Here is a 21,151-nt window from a genome sequence, read left to right as displayed (position 1 = left end):
TGATGAACTAAAAATCAACCACGATGCAAAATGCTGCAATACAGAACACAACAAAATAAAAACCAGGGAAATAGCATCATGCACACAACAGCATGTGGGGCACACGTAAGCGGGTATTTCTACAGATTTTTCACTGTTTTTAACGCAGAATGCAATGAAACTTTCTATATAAATGAAATTGTTAACTAAATTCCAACCAAACGTTCCAGAATAAACCGAATAAAGGAGGACAAATAAAGACTGGATAGTGGGCAGATTGTGTGTGTGTGTGTGTGTGTGTGTGTGTGTATGTGTATTTGCGATGTTTGTCGGACAGTAAGCAGGTACTGTGTATGTGCGTGTGTGTGCGTGTGTGTGTGTTTACAGGGACAAAAACACTGATAGAATGATGCTGACAGAACAGCTTTAAGCTCAGCTGTCTTGCTCAACAACTGATAAAGTGTGTGTGCATGTGTGTGTGTGTGTGTGTGTGTGTGTGTGTGTGTGTGTGTGTCAGCGAGTGATGTATCAGTGTTCTGGGTGCAGAGTGTATCTGTATGTTTCAGACGTCAAACATTACAGAAAAGCCATGATGGCCTAGTTTCATATGGAACACTCGGCTTGGCACAACATGAGGTTTGTTCAGTGTTTAGGTAACACGCAGTGCATGATGGGAGCTGAGGTTCCATAATATAGGCTAAAGAAATGGGCAAACATGTCGGCACGGCTAAAATGGAAAAAAATCATAAAATTCTTCCCTTGACCTCATTCAGTGTTTAGCACCTCTAAATACATGTTTGACATATTATTTTTTTTTGCTACATTTTTCATTTATTTCATTTATTTATCACATATTTATTTTACTTTTCCTAATTTAACAGGAACAACATGAAATCAACACCATCATCATCATCACCATCATCATCATATTAAGGGAGGTGCCGAGGTCCATACAAAACAAAACAGAGACACAATCAAATAGCAATAACAGATGACTACACGGAGATATCAATTTTAAAAACAAGGTAAAATGATCAACGCTGAAAAGTAAAAGTGTGGGACGTGACAGTGAGATAAATGATGATGATGATGTTTTCAGTGTCCTGGACACAGTTTGTATGTGTCTGTGTGTCACTGTTTCTGCTGTAAAAAACATATAGAAAAAATATGACTAGCCTACCACATGAACTGTCATGTGTTAGGGTGGATGGATGGGGGTGCTATGTTTTATTTAAAGGGCTATTTATGTCATCAGTAAGATGCATAAAGTACCTGATACAAAAAAAAAAAAAAAAAAAAAAAAGAAAATTATGGGGTTTAATTTACTGGGGTCAGATTGATCCCGATTGTTAAAAAATGTTTAATGTTTCAATTTGAAGGTAACACGGGTTGAAGAGCAGATATCAGTGATTGGATTGTGTGTTTTCTGTATGAAATGAGCTCTTGAACTGAAGGTGGTCATGCAAAACGAAAATATTTTTCCCAAATTCTGAAACCAGTGGTTGTAAATTGTTACCTTTCCCAGCACCTGCAAATATATTCATTTGGCTAATCAGTTATTTCTGCAGAAAAACTTATTATCCACCCAATGCTAAATGTACCCAGTGTATACTTTTCATTTCTGCCTCCACTCAGCAGTGTGGTGGCCGATTGCAGACGAGGTGACGTCACGAGACGTTTCCAGCAGCTCCAGTTTGAGTTTGATGTCAGAAAATGTTTCAGCGATCTCAAACATCACCGGACAACATCAGGTTTTGGTGTCGGACTCTCACAATCAAACAGCGAGGAGCTTCTCCTCTCTAGAGCCGCCCTTTTGCACCGACGCTCAACGATCAAAGGTGGAAGAAACTCACACTTCTGAACATGAAGTTAGATTCATATTTTAATATTGGGTGGATATTAAATTAGCCAAATGAATATATTTACAGGTGCTGGGAAAGGTAACAATTTACAACCACTGGTTTCAATATTTGGGACAATATTTTTGTTTTGCATGACCACCTTGCATGACAGCATGAGCTGTTCAACAGCTATTTTCATGCAGAAAACACACAATCCAATAGGTTTCATATGGAGAAAATATAGTTATTGTTATTGAACTACAGGTGACTTGTTTCCTGTGCAGTTTCACTTGTTTCAGGGTTTTTTTGTGTGTGTTGAAACAAGGCGGATCGATCAATCAATCAATCAAACTTTTTTTTATTTATTTATTTTTTTATTTTTTACTTTACAACAGAAGCTATCTCATGACGCTTTAGAGGTAGAGCAGGTAAAGACCACACTCTACAGATCATAGTAGAGTGCAAGAAACCCAACAGATTCCCTCCTGTGCATGCTCTTGGCGACAGTGGCAAGGTAAAACTCCCCTTTAACGGGAAGAACCCTCAGGTAGAACCAGACTCAGGGCGGGGGAGGGGAGGGGAGAGAGAGAGACAAAGAGACAGAGACAGGGAGATAAGGACAAATTGGGACAGCAGACAACAACAGAAACAGCAGGGTATCCTATCCAGGGGATCAGCCTCTAGCATAAAGGAAATGATCAAGAAAATTTTGGAAACAAGTTGATTAGCGTTGGAAACAAACAAGTGGGATTATCTCATCCCACTGGCAGATTTTTTTCCCCTTGTATTAAATAAAAATGAGTTGAGGGCACACTGGCTCTAGTACAGTGTGTGTGATAGTGTGATGTATACAAAACAAAGAGTTTTTAATTAAAGTTGCCCTTCAGAAGAAGCAGTAAAAATCACCCGGGCGGTGCGTGCTGCTGCGTCACAGCTTTACATCCAGCAGACGCACGAAGTGGGTCAGGGTCAGTCTGTTCGTTGAGGCCGATGCCCCTCCTGAAGTGGGACCTGATGTTTGTTTTGTAAAAATGTGCTTTAGCTCTGAAGGCAGACACACAGGTGGGAGGTAGACAGAAAGGGAAAAATAAAGAGAAGGATGATAGAATCGTCTTGAGATCATCCTGCAATTAAAAAAAAATGGGGATAATTTCAGGAGTAGTTAGATGGTCTTTAAATTTATCCTTGTATTTATCCATTTATCGCAGTGATCTGTGCACCGCTGAAGGGAGAGGAAGATCCACCACAAATTAACTTCTCCTAAGATGACTCTCGTTCTTTTTTTTTTTTTTTAATTCCAAGTTGTGTATTTCAAATCCACACGATCCACTTTGTGAATCAGACAGCGTCAGAGATGCTGTAAGGTTTTTTTTTTTTTTGTTTGTTTTTTTTTTTTTACTTTGAAGGCACCAGGCCTACGACACCCATAGACTTCAGGTCTTTATGCTAAGATAACACAAAATGCCACCAATAGGAACTGAACCGATGGATGTACAGAGGTGGAGATGGTGTCCAACATCTGGTCCCAGTCTGGGAAAATCAGGAAAAGGGGATTTTGTCCAAAACATTGGAGTTTTCCTTTAAGGAGGGAAAAACAGGTGGCTCCTCTCCTCTCAACTCATTAAATGAGTCCAGCACTGATCTTGACATCTTTCCCTGTTGTTGTCACAGCCAGCCCCCTCCTGCCTCCTCCTGATCCAGCCCTCTGAGCCCAGGGTGTCCCCTGCAGTCTTCACATCCGTCCTATTCTCCTGCACCCCCACTGGCAGTTTTGGCACCAGTGCGTCTCCCCCTGCCCAGCCCACCAGCGCCTCACTCTTGCCCCAGTTGGCTTTAGCTGAGGAGGTCCTTTGATAAAGTCGCAGACCGACTACCTAGTGGTCTTATTAACAAAAATAAGACTGAGCAGCTGGTTATCACAAAGCCTGACGTTATTTAGAGGAGTAGAAGAGTTTAAATATTTTGGAACTTTTACATGTTTTACAGCCAACACAGAATACATCTTTAAGGAAGCAATGCAGTGCTTGTATTAAATCAGGAAACTGGTTTCATACAATATAAGCAAAGAAATTTCAGAAACTTTTTAGAGAAATCTGGTTGAAAGTGTTTTAACTTTTAATATGGACATGGTATGGGCATGTTAAAGGGTCTGAGAATAAACTGGCTCAATAGCCAGTGTGTATAACTGGCCTGACTGGGGACAGCCTTGTGAAATAGCTCTTCTCTTTTCCATATGCTCTGGTCTACACAGGCCTCCTGCTAACTATAACCAGGCACATACAGCTTAATGGTATAAAGATGCTTTTTTAGATCCAAACCTGACAAAGACCCAGGACATGTGTGTTGATTTTAGACATCACCTCCTGACTCCTGCCACACTGTCATTAATTGGCAAGATGTTGAGATTGTGTAGTATTTGAGCATGTAACTGACATTTATAAGACCTTTGACAGGAATACAGGTTGGCAGACCCCTGATGACACTGTTTTATAAATCTTTTTACTAAGTCAGCTTTTACTTTTTATTTTCTCTACTAGTATGCATCTCTCACTCTCAAACAGAAAAACTCATTAACACGGGTGATGAAGGTTGGCGGCAAAATCGGTGTCACTCAGCAGAAAGGTCCGCCTGGCCTGTACAGCAAACAGCTGTTAAAGAAAGCAGAATCCATTAGATCCATTAGATCCCACCCCCTTGCACTTGGAAATTGAGTTCCTGCCTTGTGGTTCGCACCTCAGACGACTCTCAGACAAAACGAACAGATACAAACTCATTTATACCCTCTGCCATCTCACTGCCCAACTCTTCCCCAGATTTAGAGCTCAATGTCAAGAATTCGGGACGTTTTCTGAAAGGAGCAAACTCAGATATCTTCTAGGGGAGAAAGTAAACTGTTGCACCACATCACCATCACTCCAAACAAAAACCCTTAGCTATATCAATATGTTGGTGTAAATTAGTCATTAGTAAGTAACACTGATAAGCTGTGACCTTAATGGTTTTGTTGTGCCGCTGTGCTCTTTGTGGCTTTGTGACTGAAAATCTTTAAGCTGTTATTGTTTATGTGGAGCCACTAACTGTCACGTATTTTATTTTCCTCATCTGTTATTTGCTTTGGCAATGTGAGCACTGTCTGGTCATGCCAATACAGCGCTATAAACTGCAAGCTGAGAGAGAGAGAGAGAGGGGTGGGGTGGACATGGACATGCTGTGCTGAGCCAGAATGTCTTATTATTGTTCTTATCTTTGTTCTGCTGCTTTAATATTATGCAACACTACTTTGTGTTTCAGTGTGGAGCTGCGATATCTAAACTCTGAGCTGCACTGGGGGATAATTAGCCAGATTTTGATGTCAAAATACAGTGACTAATGTCACTTTTTTAAAGTTTAATTTAATTTAATTTAAATGTATTTAAATTAAATTAAATTAAATTAAATCAAATGATGCTTCCACACATTCCAGAAGTATTTAGGGATCAAAATAATTCAGAACACAAATGGATCTGACATGTTGTTCAGTTGTAGTAAGCATACCTGAAACAGTTTTATTTGCTCTGACATCAGGAATAGAATAGAACAGAACAGAATAGAATTGAATAAAATTGAATAGAATAGAGCAGATGTTTGTTTATCTTGCTGAATGAAGAAAGAACAAACAAGAGTGAATAAAAGAGTGAACTAACAGTAACAGCACAAAACACTGAGCAGTTTCTGTGCATCTTAACTTGATAATCTGAATGTTTCTCCTCGGTGACATGAAATGAAAACAGTCAGACGTTCTTGTCAGTGTTTCCCATGAGCGCTATCTGACAGATCAGTGTTTAATCAGTGTTCTCAGTGTGGCTGGAGGGACTAGAGCTTCCTGCATGTGCTGCTCTGCAGTTCTTCTGCACGGTGCCTGATATGATGCTGAACGTCTGCAGCAGGTTTGTAGATTAAACAGAGACTCAGACGTCTTCAGCATGAGTCTGTGTTTAAATAGGCCCTCTGGTCTCTTGCATTTGATAGAGCAGCTCTTCGAAGTGAGCTGCCTGGTGGCTTAAAGCAAAGGTTTTAAAATTCTTGATGAAGATAGGCGAGCTTGCCTTCATTGTAAGTACGGACACTGTATGGACTTTTTTTACTATTTGTAAAATGTAGATAAGTTCGTATAATTTGATACGTGATTAAAATTCAGGTCACCCATCGGACAGGAGTGGAGTTAGATTGAACTCTCTGCAACCCATAATCTGAGATTATTTAAGAATAAATAGTTTCCTTTCAGGGATACTTACACACTTCACTGCAAATACTTCAATACTTCTACTTAAAGATGATTTTGCATGCAGGACCTTCACATTTAGGCTGTTGCAGTAATTAATATTCCACTAAGGTATTTATACTTTTGCTGAAGTGAGGTATTTGTGTAAAACAGGCTTGTGCAGTCGATCCATCCTGTCCCATGTTAGGATATCATGAGTACTATGACTAATACTATTGAAACTACCAGTAATACAGGTGCTATTACTCTTGTTGTTACTACTGCTACAAAGACAGTTGTAATAGTAATAATGATAATAATAAACTTTATTCATAGAGCACTTATCAAAACAAAGTAACAAAGTGCTCCACAGAGATAAAATAAAAACAAAAACAAAAACAAAAATAAAATAAAATAAAATAAAATATAAAATACATAAAGGGCAAAATAAGAAAAATAAACAATAATAATAAACAAATAATAAACAAATAAAATCCAATAAAATATAGAGGCAACTCAGGCGAAAGCAGTGCTAACTCTAACTAATAATACTAACTAGTACTATCAATACCACAACTACTTTTATAGCTGCAACAACAATTACTACTACTGCTACTACTGCTAATACTAACACTACTGTATTATTACTATTACCATCACTGCACTATTTCTACTGCCTCGTCTGTATTAAATTATTCATCTTCACACCACCTCAAAAAACAAAACTAAACAAAAACAAAACAAAACAACAACAACAACAACAACAACAACAACAACAACAACAACAACAACAACAACAACAACAACAGAAACACTGTGATTCAAGTGGAATGACCTGCAGAGAAGGTGACGCACATCAAAGTGTGTGTGAGTCGGTGCTGGTGCTCGTTCTCAGGCTCACTGTTGCACAATCACATTGTTCAGAAAGCGTTTAAGGCTGTTGTGTAAGTGCAGGTGTAAAAGTGACTCCTGCAACAGGCCAGTGGTCTTGTTGTTGCTGCTGTGTGCTGCTGGAGCAGAGCTGTCAGCTCGTTATTGGTCAGCTGGTGAAGTCCAGGCGGGTCCAGGCGAGTCCAGGCGAGCGGCGTCCAAACCTCTGCCCACTCACCTGGAGAAACACGTTCTGCATGTTCCTCAGCCCAGCCTCACAGTGTGATCTGCTGTTCGATCAGGACCTCTGCTGCTGGACTACTACTACTGATACTACTACTACTGATACTACTACTACCGATACTACTGCTACTTACTACTGATACTACTGCTACTGATACTGCTACTACTGATACTACTACTACTGATACTACTACTACTGATACTACTACTACTGACACTACTATTACTGATACTACTACTACTGACACTACTACTACTGACACTACTACTACTGATACTACTACTACTGATACTACTACTACTGACACTACTATTACTGATACTACTACTACTGATACTACTACTACTGACACTTCTACTACTACTACTACTACTACTACTGATACTACTATTACTGACACTACTACTACTGATACTACTACTGACACTACTATTACTGACACTTCTACTACTACTAATACTACTACTACTGATACTACTATTACTGACACTACTACTACTGATACTACTACTGACACTACTATTACTGACACTTCTACTACTACTAATACTACTACTACTGATACTACTATTACTGATACTACTACTACTGATACTACTACTGACACTACTACTACTGACACTTCTACTACTACTAATACTACTACTACTGATACTACTATTACTGATACTACTACTACTGATACTACTACTGACACTACTATTACTGACACTTCTACTACTACTAATACTACTACTACTGATACTACTACTACTGATACTACTATTACTGACACTTCTACTACTACTAATACTACTACTACTGATACTACTATTACTGACACTTCTACTACTACTACTACTACTACTACTACTACTGATACTACTACTACTGATACTACTACTACTGACACTACTATTACTGATACTACTACTACTGACACTTCTACTACTGATACTACTACTACTGACACTACTATTACTGACACTTCTACTACTAATACTACTACTACTGATACTACTACTACTACCACTACTACTGATACTACTACTACTGACACTTCTACTACTGATACTACTATGACTGACACTACTATTACTGACACTTCTACTACTAATACTACCACCACTGATACTACTACTACTGATACTACTACCACTGGCACTACTATTACTGACACTTCTTCTACTACTAATACTACCACCACTGATACTACTACTACTGATACTACTACTACTAATACTACTACTACTGATACTACTACTACTGATACTACTACTGACACTGATACTACTATTACTGACACTTCTACTACTGATACTACTATTACTGACACTTCTACTACTAATACTACCACCACTGATACTACTACTACTGATACTACTACCACTGGAACTACTATTACTGACACTTCTTCTACTACTAATACTACCACCACTGATACTACTACTACTGATACTACTACTACTAATACTACTACTACTGATACTACTACTACTGATACTACTATTACTGATACTACTGCTACTGATACTACTGCTTCTGATACTACTACTACTGACACTACTATTACTGACACTTCTACCACTGATACTACTACTACTGATACTACTATTACTGATACTACTACTACTGACACTACTATTACTGACACTTCTACTACTAATACTACCACCACTGATACTACTACTACTGATACTACTACCGCTGGCACTACTATTACTGACACTTCTTCTACTACTAATACTACCACCACTGATACTACTACTACTGATACTACTACCACTGGCACTACTATTACTGACACTTCTTCTACTACTAATACTACCACCACTGATACTACTACTACTGATACTACTACTACTAATACTACTACTACTGATACTACTACTACTGATACTACTACTACTGATACTACTATTACTGATACTACTACTACTGACACTACTATTACTGACACTTCTACTACTGATACTACTACTACTGACACTTCTACTACTTCTACTACTATTACTGACACTTCTACTACTAATACTACTATTACTGATACTACTATTACATTACTACCATTATTGATACTGCCGCTACTATGACTGCTATTACTGATACTGCTACTACTATTACTATTACTGATACTGCTATTACTGTTACTATTACTACTATTACTGATACTACCACTTCTATTTCTGTTGCTATTACTCCTGCTTATATTATTACTCCTACTGTTACTACTACTTCTGTTACCACTACTACTACTACTGCTGCTGCTATCACTGCTACTATTACTGTTGCTGGAATTACTACTACTACCGTTACTGCTACTGCTACTGCTGTTGCTACTGCTACTACTACTACTACTACTGCTGCTGCTGCTGCTGCGGTCACCGCCACTACTGTTGTTGCTTTTATTGCTACTAATACTGTTGATATTACCATTACTGCTACTACTGCTGCTGCTATTACTTACACTACCACTTCTAATTATACTACTACTGCAATCACTGCTACTATTACTGCTGCTTGTATTACTATGACTACTACTACTACTATTACTATCACTACTACTACTACTACTACTACGACTGCTGCTGCTATTACTTCTGCTACTGCTAGTGCTACTGCTATTACTGCTACCTCAACTACTATCACTACTAATACTACTACAACTACTACTACTACCTCGACACCTGATGTTACTACTACTAATATTATTACTACTACTAGCACACTAACTACTACTATTACTACTACTACTAGTATTACTAGTACCTAAACACCTAATATGACTATTCCTACTACTATTACTAGTACTGGTACTGCTACTATTACTACTGCCACTGCTACAAGTACTACTACTATTACTGCTACATCAACACTTGATACTACTATTACTACTACTATTACTGCTGCTGCTCTTACTACTGCGACTGCCACTACTACCCCACTATACCCCAATATATAATAATACTTTGATAATAATATTACTTTATTTATATAGCAGCTTTCATACAGGGGGTGTAGCCCGAGGCGCTTTGCAATAAAGTGAAAAAAAAGAGAATAAATAAAAACTTTAATACGAGTGCAAATACTATATGATAAACCCAAACAATGAGCTGAAAATCAAACTACAAAGGCAGCAAAAAAAGTGTTACATATGTATATATATATATATATATATATATAAGATATATAAAAGATGTAGATAAAAAAAAGGAGGACATAAAACTAAATATGTAAAAGAGCAGAACAAAATCATAAAACAAAGGAGGCATGACAGTGAGTTAAAAGTGATGTTAAATAAAGATTATTGTCATTATTACTACTACTACCACTACTACTACTACTACGACTATGACTCCTATTAATGGTTCTACTAATATCATACTACCCCTACTACCACTACTACTACTACTACTACTACTACTGCTTCTAGTACCACTGCAGCTACTGCTGTAACTTCTTCTGCTGCTGCTGCTGTACCACTACTTGATGTTAGGAGTACCAGAACATCCAATTCAAGTAGAAATCCTGTTACTTTACTGATTTTTCCTTCAGTAGCAATAAAAGTTCTGGTGTATAAATGTGCCTCCGTATGATTTAAAATGTACTGTGTGACTTCAGATGTAAAATAGTGCTGCGTGTGGTGTTTTCCATGTGAGAGCACAGAGTTCAAACTGGATTCTTTGAAGTGGAAAAACGAGAAATGACAAAATGACGGCAGATTCCTCTTCTCTGCCGACGGACTGGAAACACTCTTTATCTCGTTCTGAGGCTAAATTTGTTCCCCGAAGGGACGGACTTTACAATGGAGTCAAGTACAAAATTGCCGAAAAAACACAACTGAGGCAAAAATGACTGACTTTAAAAAAAAAAAAACAAAAAAAAAAAATACAAGTACACAGAAAATTACTTAATCACAGTAACAGGAGAAAATACAATTAGCTACTTCCAGCCTCGCTGTTAATGACATTTTTTTTTTTATCTCTTACATTTCTGCTTTCTAGAAGTTGCAGATTTTCTTCAGTCTTTCAAACTACCACACACACACACACACACACACACACACACACACATACCATATACATTCCCTCCCTGACCTTTGACCATGTGGCGAGCCCCTGTCAGCCAGCCAATAGGAAGGAGGCCAGCCAAGGCTCGGCAGCCTGACGCAGCTGAACTCTGAACTTACATCACCCCAGTAATGTGGGTCAAAGTTCAGCTGCTGCAAGAGAGGAAGAGCGAGGGGGAGGGAGGAGGGACGGGGGTGGGTGAACATCCCAGCATTGTATTTTCAGCTTGATGCAGGAATGGTTTTATCCAAGTCGCATACTAATCAGCACTTTGGATAAACAGAAAATAAGAAAAACAAGATGTGAAGCGAGGGAGAATTTCAATTCGGCCTCACTTGTAATGAACAGCTTCAGAAGTGTCACTTCATCCGGACGTGAGACAAACAGAATGTGAACACACCAGCTTGTTACTGCAGTGGTTTCACCCAGTTTGCATGGCACGGTGCTGTGTGAAGTGACTGAGATCATCTGAGCAAGACAAGATGATTTTAACTTCTATCTCTCTCTCTCTCTCTCTCTCTCTCTCTCTCTGCATGGTCCAGCTGGTGAAGCACACATTCATTCAAACCTACAGTATCACCCTGCCTTTGCTTTGCCAGTGTGTGTGTGTGTGAGAGAGAGAGAGACAGCACAGGCCAGTGCTGACCTGTCTGTCTCTCTGTCTGGATCCAAGCCTACTACCAGCTATCAGTGTGTGTGTGTGTGTGTGTGTGTGTGTGTGTGTGTGTGTGTTTGTCCGGTGCTGAAAGAACTGGATTGTACATTAAAGACGTAAGTGTCACCTGTTTAATGATTCACACGAGTCCCCGGCTGTGTTTTCCAGCTCTGGTGTGCGCAGGAGAGACAGTTGCATCATGCAAATAACCCAGAGGACGCACCTCCTCCTCCCCCCTTCCTCCCTCCTCCTCCCTGCTTGTGGGAGATCCCGCGGTATAAAAGGAGCAAACCTCTCCACAGCAGATACAGCTGAGTCAAGCAACAGGCCTGAACTATCCTGAGAAACATCCGGCAGCCAGACGAGCTCGACTGATGAGGCCAAGCTAAAGGCTGACTGCACCAAACTAACAGCTAAAGGTAATCTGACACTCAAAGATATATATTTTTTTATTCAATTTGAGGATGTGCTGAGAGAGTGAGAGAGGAGATTTGATGTGCTGTCCTGGATTGTAGAGAAAACTCTGCTGGTTTGTGCACTGATGCTGTTGCATCATCCAGAAGTTGAGATGCAGCAGTAAAAAAAAAAAAAATAAAGTTAAAAATGAAAAGTTTAACCTGATGGCTTTCAATTGAGAAAATTCATGAAAAAGCTGCATAATTTATAGTGAAGTCTGATGTAACTGAAATATGTGTTTTGTCTCCTCTTTTCTCATTGTCACCGCTCCTCTCTTCTCTTTACTGCCCTTCCTCCTCAACCTATCCCTTTTCTGTTTTTTTGCCTCTTCTTTGTCCTCTTCTCTTTTAACTTTTTCTCCCTCAATTTTAACCCTTTCCTCCGACTTTTTCTCTCTTCTCCACATCATCCTCCCCCTCTCTTTCTCCTCTCTCCTCTTTTCTTCTCTCCTTCATCCTCCTCTCTTTTTTCCTTTCCCCATCTACTCTTTTCTCCTTTTCCTTTCTCTCCTCTTCCCCTCTCTCCCCCCCCAGACTCATCCACTCCTGCTCTTCTTCTCCTCCTTCCTTCTCCTCCTCTCTCTCTCAGACTCCTCCATCATGCCTCCTGAGTTGCAGTCTCAGAGCTCCAGCGGTCTCAGGGTGCTGCAGGGCGACCTCAGCGCCCTCAGCCCGGCCGTCAGGGACTTTGTGGAGGTCAACGTGGGGCTGTGCCAGCCCGATGCCCTGCACATCTGCGACGGCTCCGAGGAGGAGAACCGCGCCATCCTGACCCAGCTGGAGGAGCAGGGCATGATCAAGAAGCTGACCAAATACGAGAACTGGTACGTCAGCTGTTAAATCAAGTTTGTGGTTTAGTTTTGGGGCTTCCGGTTATCTTTTTTTGCACTGCATCACAAAATTAGAATAAAAACTACAAAGAGCATGCAAATAGTATAGTATAGCTGTTTTTAAAATTATAAATAGCTGTAAATAATTGATAAAACAGGAGTTAATGTGTCACCAGTTAAAAGCTAAATTAAAAAGATTAATTTTGAGTTGACACTAAAAATGTTTGTAAATGTATATTATGCATAATGATCTACATTAAATATGATAACCAGTTTCTTGGTCCCTGGAAGAGCCAGTGGACTTATATAATGGATGTTGACTATCAGTAGGGTTTGTTATTCCAATAATCTGGTGAACAAACAGGTAATGGTGCTGTTATGCAGAAGAGAATGTGCACCAGTCGGTCGTCAGCAGCTGTTGTCATGCACAACATCGCAGGTGAAGGTCAGGGTTCAAACAAACCAGCAGGACCAGTTCGTCCATGGTCGGTGAAATAAGACACGAACAACCTGCGCAGCACGTACTGAGAGAGTGGCTCATGTTGTTTGCTTGTGCTGTGGAGTGACTCACTTTGATTGTAGGACAGTTTGTAAATTATTAGTTATGGATGTGCAGCAGGCGTGAATGAGGAGTTTTGTTTTTGTTTTGTTTTTTCTAAATGAAGTAGTTGATGACAGAGAGGTGAAGACTTTACATCTCTTCATGCAGCTATGAATAAAAACAGATGGACAACTAAAGTTTCCCTCCATTCTCATCCCTCTCTCATCTTCTTTTTTCCCCTCTGTCTTCTTCCTCCTCCCTCATTCCTTTTCTCTTCATCCTTCCTTACTCTCCAAACTCTTCCTCCTTCCTCCTCCTCCTTCCTCCTCTCCAGCTGGTTAGCCAGGACCGACCCCAGAGACGTGGCCCGAGTGGAGAGTAAGACGGTGATCGTGACCCAGGAGCAGAAGGACACGGTGCCCACCCCACTGGGGGGCGGAGTCAGCCAGCTGGGACGCTGGATGTCCCAGGAAGAGATGGACAAAGCCATGTCGGAGCGGTTCCCCGGCTGCATGAAAGGTATTCAGAATCAGAATCAGAAATCAGAGATAATTTATTGATCCCAGAAGGGAAACCTGGTACTGCAGGACATTATATTAGTCTCAATTTAAGCATGAAGATCCACTGCAAACACAATCAGAGGTTCCCTCTTGTAAAAATATTACAAAGCAACTTCAGATTGACACTGAGGGGTTATGGGATACATTGGTGTTATGGGATTCACCCCCCCCCTTCTCTCTCCTCAGGTCGGACCATGTATGTGATCCCGTACAGCATGGGCCCGGTCGGTTCGCCCCTGTCCAAGATCGGTGTGCAGCTGACCGACTCGCCCTACGTGGTGGCCAGCATGAGGGTGATGACCCGGATGGGCAAAGCCGTCCTGTCTGCGCTGGGATCAGCAGAGTTTGTGCGCTGTTTGCACTCTGTGGGCTGCCCACTGCCGCTCAAGAGTAAGAACTACTACTACCGCAATTAATACCACTACCACAGCCACAGCCACTAGTGCTACTACTGCCACTACTACTATTACTAGTATTACTATTAAGAGTATTACTACCCCTACTAGTATTATTTCTGCTACTACTAGCACTACTACTACTATAATTTAGCCCACTCCACTTGCTCCCTCAAAACAGAAATACAACTTTTTCAAATTACTACTACTACTATTATAATGTGTACTGTTATAATAATTATGATTATTATTAATACTAAAACTACTACGACACAAATAAAATACTTTACACATTTTATATGTGATAAACTGAACCCAAAAGAGCAGACTAGACCAGACTCAGACTAGAAACAGACTACATAGAATAGAATAGAACAGATTAGAATAAGAACTGAAGAAAAACAGAAAAGAGCTCATTTTTGGAAGTGAATTTAAGTGAAAGTGAACTTAATCTGATGCTCATTCCTCCTTCCTCTCTCTCTCTCTCTCTCTCTCTCTCTCTCTCTCTTTCTCTCTCTCTCTCTCTCTCTCACTCTCTCAGAGCCCCTGGTGAACAACTGGCCCTGTAACCCGGAGCAGACGCTCATCGCCCACATCCCGGACCGCAGGCAGATCGTCTCCTTCGGCAGCGGCTACGGAGGAAACTCCCTGCTGGGGAAGAAGTGCTTTGCCCTGCGCATTGCCTCCCGCATCGCCAAGGACGAGGGCTGGCTGGCCGAGCACATGCTGGTGAGACAGGGACCGAGAAATAGACATACATTTGTCTTATTTATTAAAGTGATTGATTGATTGGCTCAAATCTGTTTATCATCTGTAAGAGCCTAATTTTGCTCATGCAAGAAGTGTTATGTGTAATTTCATGCCAGAACATCACCACCAAGATGAACTCATCATGATTGGTTGGATGGATATTTCAGCATCCAATTCAAGTTTATAAAAGCTTTACTGTCTTTCTGTCTGTCTTTTTTCTTTGCCTTTCTTTTGTATTTACCTTCCTGCCTCCTTTCCTTTCTGCCTTTTTTTGCCATCCTTTACCTATGCATCCATCCATCTAATTTTTTGTTTAGCCATAAGCACATGGAATAAAGCCTAAAGATAAACATAACCCAGCACCACATCACGGGTCTTAAGTGAAACCAAATGTGTCTCCCCTCCAGATCCTGGGCATCACCAACCCGGCGGGGCAGAAGAAGTACATGGCGGCAGCTTTCCCCAGCGCCTGCGGGAAGACCAACCTGGCCATGCTGTGCCCGACGCTGCCTGGCTGGAAGGTCGAGTGTGTGGGAGATGACATCGCCTGGATGAAGTTTGATGACCAAGGTGAGTCACTCTGGTTTATTTTAGAGTCTGGGTGTGATTTGCCACCAAGGATTATAAATATGAGCCAAAAGAGGAAAGGGAGATTTATTGCAACCATTCTAACCTTGTTAGACTTTGTTAGTTTCATCAACTCTGTTTTTGTAGGTACTTTATCCTCTTCCTCATCTTCCTCTCTCCAATCCCATCGCTAGGCAACCTTCGTGCCATCAACCCAGAAAATGGCTTTTTCGGCGTGGCGCCCGGCACATCAGCCAAGACCAACCCCAACGCCATGGCGACCATTGTTAAGAACACCCTCTTCACCAACGTGGCAGAGACCAGTGATGGAGGCGTGTACTGGGAGGGAATGGACCAATCACTGCCTGAGGGAGTCACCGTCACTTCCTGGAAGAACAAGCCCTGGAGCCCGGCAGATGGTGAGTTTTTTCATTTTTTAAATTTCATTTACAGTGTTGGAGCCGGTTCAGGTGCACATAGCAATGATAAAGACATAATATGAAGATGCAGTGTGAAACAGACACAGACAGAAACCAAATGTTGAGAGATGCATATTTAACAGCTGATATAATACCAGAAGTTCTTCAGTTAGTATTTCTGAAATATCGACAGTCCAGTCTAATATTGTCAACCAAAGTTGCTCGTTTTTATGTTTGAAGAATGACTCTATCTTTAAATATTGTAGAAAGAATCATTTTGTAAAAAGTAAATGCCAGTTTCTTTCAAATTTGACTCAAGCTCCAAGCCTCAAACTACGACCATGTAATAGAATTTGATCATTTTAATGGAAAACACTAGAACTTTTGAAGCTTAATTCCTGATACATGAATCAGTGTCAGTGGATAGTCAAAACAGACTAGGAAACAGGCCCAAACAGGCCCAGAGCTGGCACCGGTGTGTTTCTGTGTGTGCTGCTGTGATGTAAGCCTTATCTCTCTGGCCTCTCCAGGTGAACCCTGCGCTCACCCCAACTCTCGTTTCTGCACGCCGGCTGGCCAGTGTCCCATCATCGACCCGCTGTGGGAATCTCCAGAGGGAGTTCCCATTGAGGCCATCATCTTTGGAGGACGCAGGCCTGAAGGTGAGCACAGAAAAAACTACAATTGGGGGGCAACAAGTGGATAGCAACAGGATAAAAAAATCAGTGGAAAGAAACGGGAAGGGGAAAAAGAGTTAAAGAAGACACCGGAGCAAACAAGAACAGACAAAAGAAGAGAGCAGCATTTGTGATATAATAAATCTAACATGTCCCCTTCTGCCTCTCTGCAGGTGTCCCTCTGGTGTACGAGGCCTTCAACTGGCAACATGGAGTGTTTGTTGGAGCGGCAATGAGGTCAGAGGCCACCGCCGCCGCTGAACACAAAGGTCAGTATGTGAAGCTGTTAGATGGGCTTCATTTGTCCATGCAAACCCAGGTCTTAGCTGTCATAGAAGTCCCACTGTGTGCTCCAGTACAGCACTGTCACCATCAAAAATAAAAACCCTTAAATGAAAGAGCCCTCCTTGCTAGTGCTTGCAATGGACTGATGTAGCCACTACTACAAATCTGTCAAAATAAAAGACCCTTATCAAGCCTTTCTACTCTCCCTTCTCCTCCCTCCAGGCAAGATGATCATGCACGACCCATTTGCCATGCGCCCCTTCTTTGGCTACAACTTTGGCCAGTACCTTTCCCACTGGCTCAGCATGGCTGATCGCCCCGGCGCCAAACTCCCCAAGATCTTCCACGTCAACTGGTTCCGCAAGAGTCCCACTGCCGGGTTCCTGTGGCCTGGGTTCGGCGACAACATCCGTGTCCTGGACTGGATGTTCAGGCGCTTGAACGGCGACGCTGGCGCCATGCCCTCGGCTGTGGGCTACGTGCCCAGCCGTGAGTCCCTGAACCTGCAGGGCCTGGAGGGGAGCGTGGACCTGGACGAGCTGTTTGCCCTGGACCAGGAGTTCTGGCAGAAGGAGGTGGAGGAAGTGCGGAGGTACTTCACCACACAGGTGAACGACAGCCTTCCTATCGAGATCGCCACGCAGCTGGAGCTCCTGCAGCAGAGGGTCAAGCAGATGTAATGAGGACAAGCAGAGAGAGACTCTTGATAGAGAAACAGGCAGAAAATCAGTGGCCTCATACACCAGCAGAATTTGATAGTGCTAGAACAACATGTGGATAATTGTAGAGCAACACACTTGAAATCCTAGAACATGTTGGTAATTCTAGAGCAACAAATTGATAATTCTAGAATGCCATGTTGGTAATCCTTCGACGACGTGTTGTTAATTCTAGAACGATGTGTTGGTAATCCTAGAACGACATGTTGGTAATCTTACGATGACGTGTTGGTAATTCTAGAGCGACATGTTGGTAATTCTAGAACGACATGTTGGTAATTCTAGAACGACATGTTGGTAATCCTAGAACAGCATGTTGGTAATCCTAGAACAGCATGTTGGTAATCTTACGACGATGTGTTGGTAATTCTAGGGTCATATGTTGGTAATCCAAGAATGACATGTTGGTAATCCTAGAACGACATGTTGGTAATCCAAGAACAACATGTGGTAATCCTCCGCCGATGGGTTGGTAATCCTAGATCAACACGTTAGTAACTCTAGAAGAACACGTTGGTAATTCTAGAGCAAAATGTTGGTACAGTAATTCTAGAATGTCTCACTGACTTAACCAGTGCTGACTATATTCTGGAGGATTTTGTCTTTCATATCGAACTCTAGAACTTTTTTGCCGAGGGAGAACAATGTTCTCTCCTCTGATAGTATTTTTTTAATGATTATACAATTCTGTTTTGACCAGTAAAAATCCTCACCTTTCCACAATGACAGTTTAGGTTGAAAGTAAATCTGTCTGAAATGGGAATGGGGATGGGAATGCCAAACTCCTACAAAACTTGTAGGAATAATCAAACGGGAACAGCTTAGACCGCTGATTTGAATAGGAAATCTTACTGTATCCTGTTGTAGCGACAGTATTTTTTAATTTAGGTGTTCCAAATCACTGACGTCTCTTACCTCTATTATTAAAATGCATTGTCCTTTGTCTGAATGCTATTTAATAATAACTTATTATGAACGCACAACATACTATCACTGCCACAAGAATTTGTATGGCACACTCTGTCAAAAAAGCATGACTGTGTCCAGGTTGTCTTGGTCCCAGTGTTGTTTCAGCCCCGCCGAACGCAAAGCACAGACAGTGCCCTGCGGGAGAATGAATGAATGTTTTCTGTTTTTCTGTTTTAATTTATTTTTATACTGTGTTGGTGTATTTCTTAGTTCTGTTTTGTTGTAATCTGAAGCCCCAAAATGAGGGAAGATGAGAATAAAATGTTTTTAAACTTATTTGTGACTCTGTGGCTCTGTCTTGTCTGCTCTTTTATCACACAAGTATGATGATGATAATAATAATGTAGATGGTATAGCTAATTGTCATAGTGCAGGAAGATACCAACAAGCGAAAACTCAGTATATCGATGCAAATATCCTTACCCAAGTGAAAGAGTAGCAAATTATCCTTCTTGATTAACAAACGTTTGCTTCAGTGTTGCTCACATAGAAGCAGCTGCAGTTCCTGGTGTAAAAATCAACTTAAAACATTGTCTGTTAAACTGAAGTTCCTTCCTGATATCAATCAAAATAAATGCAACTTTAGGACAGAGAGAAACATAACAGTTTAAGGATGTTTTAGCCATAATTGTGCTATGCTATGGAGAGATTGAATATGGACAGTGGCTTTTTATGTCAATGTAAAGGCACAGCCAATATTGCACTTAAAAAAAAAAAAAAAAAAAAAAAAAAAAAAAGATTTTGCAATATTGGTGTATTAACAAGTTAAAAACAACACAAAACATAATGCCCAAAAGCTTTGCATAGTTTGATGGAAGGATAAGAATCAAGGATCAGTTTTTTAAATGACTGCAAATAGAAAAGCCAAAACTTTTAGAGGAGAAAAGCAGAAATAAGATGTGAAACCGTGGCACCATAAAACTCATGTTCTGTCACTGGGACGTCAGATATCCCACTGTCAGTTTTATCTAACATTAACTATACTGCTGTAAGCTAAATAAAGCTGTTAAAGTGTATAAGTGTGTGTTGTGGAATGTGGATAAATCTATATTCACAAGTTAGCTCACTTACACATTACCTCAGTTGTAACACCTTGATCTCATCCCAAGTCATGGACTAAATAACATTAACACCAGTACACACACACACACACACACACACACACACGTGTGTGCCTCTGCTGGGAACTCGTTTGATCCTCCCTGTTGGGGTTTGTCATGTCTAGCCCTGCAAAATACGGAAAAAAGTGGAGCTGAAACAGGGAACATTATTTTATCTGAGGTGTCTTTTCTTTCATTTGGTGTAAAGACCAGCAGTACTGAGCTTTTCTGGACCCTGCCTCCCTTTCCAGAGGACACAAAGTGTTTAATAATCACTTGACAGGCTGCAGCTTTACCATTGCATGTGTCTCTAAAAATAATAAAATATGTATATCTGTTTGTCCGTTAGGTGCCGTAATAACAACTACACCAGTGGTCTGATTTCTAAATCACGTCACATCAGAGTTGGTCAGTCAGTAGTGCCTGAGTGATGTAAATGAAACCGCAGACAAATACAATGTAAGTATTGAATAACATCATTTTAATCAGTATCTTTTGTAAAGAGATCATAGATGTCAGCGGGGCCACTCACAGCTAATTAAAGTGAAACAAAACTACATAAAAAAAAATAAGCACCAGAGGCCGCATTCTTTCTCATGACCAAAAGATTTTTATAGTCCTGAAGAGTTCAGTCAGCACATTATGTGACATAACCAGGTGGAAGTCAGAGGTCAGAGGTCAGGGGTCGGACCTTACGGCAGACAGGACACGTGAGGCTGATGCACAAAGTGAAGCCAGATAGTGTGGAGCAAAACTGACTGGAAGAAACTTGTATATTATATTACTTTATCATATTTATTTATAGATGATAGGGATAATGTTGTATTCTACACCTCAACAACTATTTACTGAGAAAAGAAATCTTAACTTATCCCATTTTCTCACATCTTAAGAGTTCAAATCTTGTTTTTCTCCTTTCTCTCTTATTCTGTCTTGTTTCAACACATTAATACAATAAACAAGTGACATTACTGCAGATACTTCGACTACATCATGTACTACTACG

The 21,151-nt window shown here is 40.7% G+C and overlaps 2 protein-coding genes across 2 annotated transcripts in view; one reads left to right on the top strand and one right to left on the bottom strand.

Annotated features, from left to right (window-relative positions):
* Positions 1–21,151, bottom strand: part of LOC115359829 (zinc finger protein 585A-like) — a 1,044,768-nt gene that overhangs the window by 418,072 nt on the left and 605,545 nt on the right. The window lies entirely within an intron of this gene.
* On the top strand, positions 12,200–19,289 carry pck1 (phosphoenolpyruvate carboxykinase 1 (soluble)). Its single transcript, XM_030052384.1, has 10 exons — positions 12,200–12,297; positions 12,868–13,157; positions 14,039–14,223; positions 14,451–14,654; positions 15,201–15,388; positions 15,817–15,979; positions 16,171–16,395; positions 16,926–17,057; positions 17,246–17,341; positions 17,580–19,289. The coding sequence occupies exons 2-10, from the start codon at positions 12,934–12,936 to the stop codon at positions 18,035–18,037; spliced, it is 1,875 nt and encodes a 624-aa protein (XP_029908244.1). The 5' UTR covers positions 12,200–12,297; positions 12,868–12,933; the 3' UTR covers positions 18,038–19,289.

Source organism: Myripristis murdjan, chromosome 5 (genome assembly GCF_902150065.1).
Source record: "Myripristis murdjan chromosome 5, fMyrMur1.1, whole genome shotgun sequence".
Lineage (NCBI taxonomy): Eukaryota > Metazoa > Chordata > Actinopteri > Holocentriformes > Holocentridae > Myripristis > Myripristis murdjan.
The sequence above is the reverse complement of the archived record's forward strand: the minus strand, read 5'-3'. Positions and strand labels throughout refer to the sequence as shown.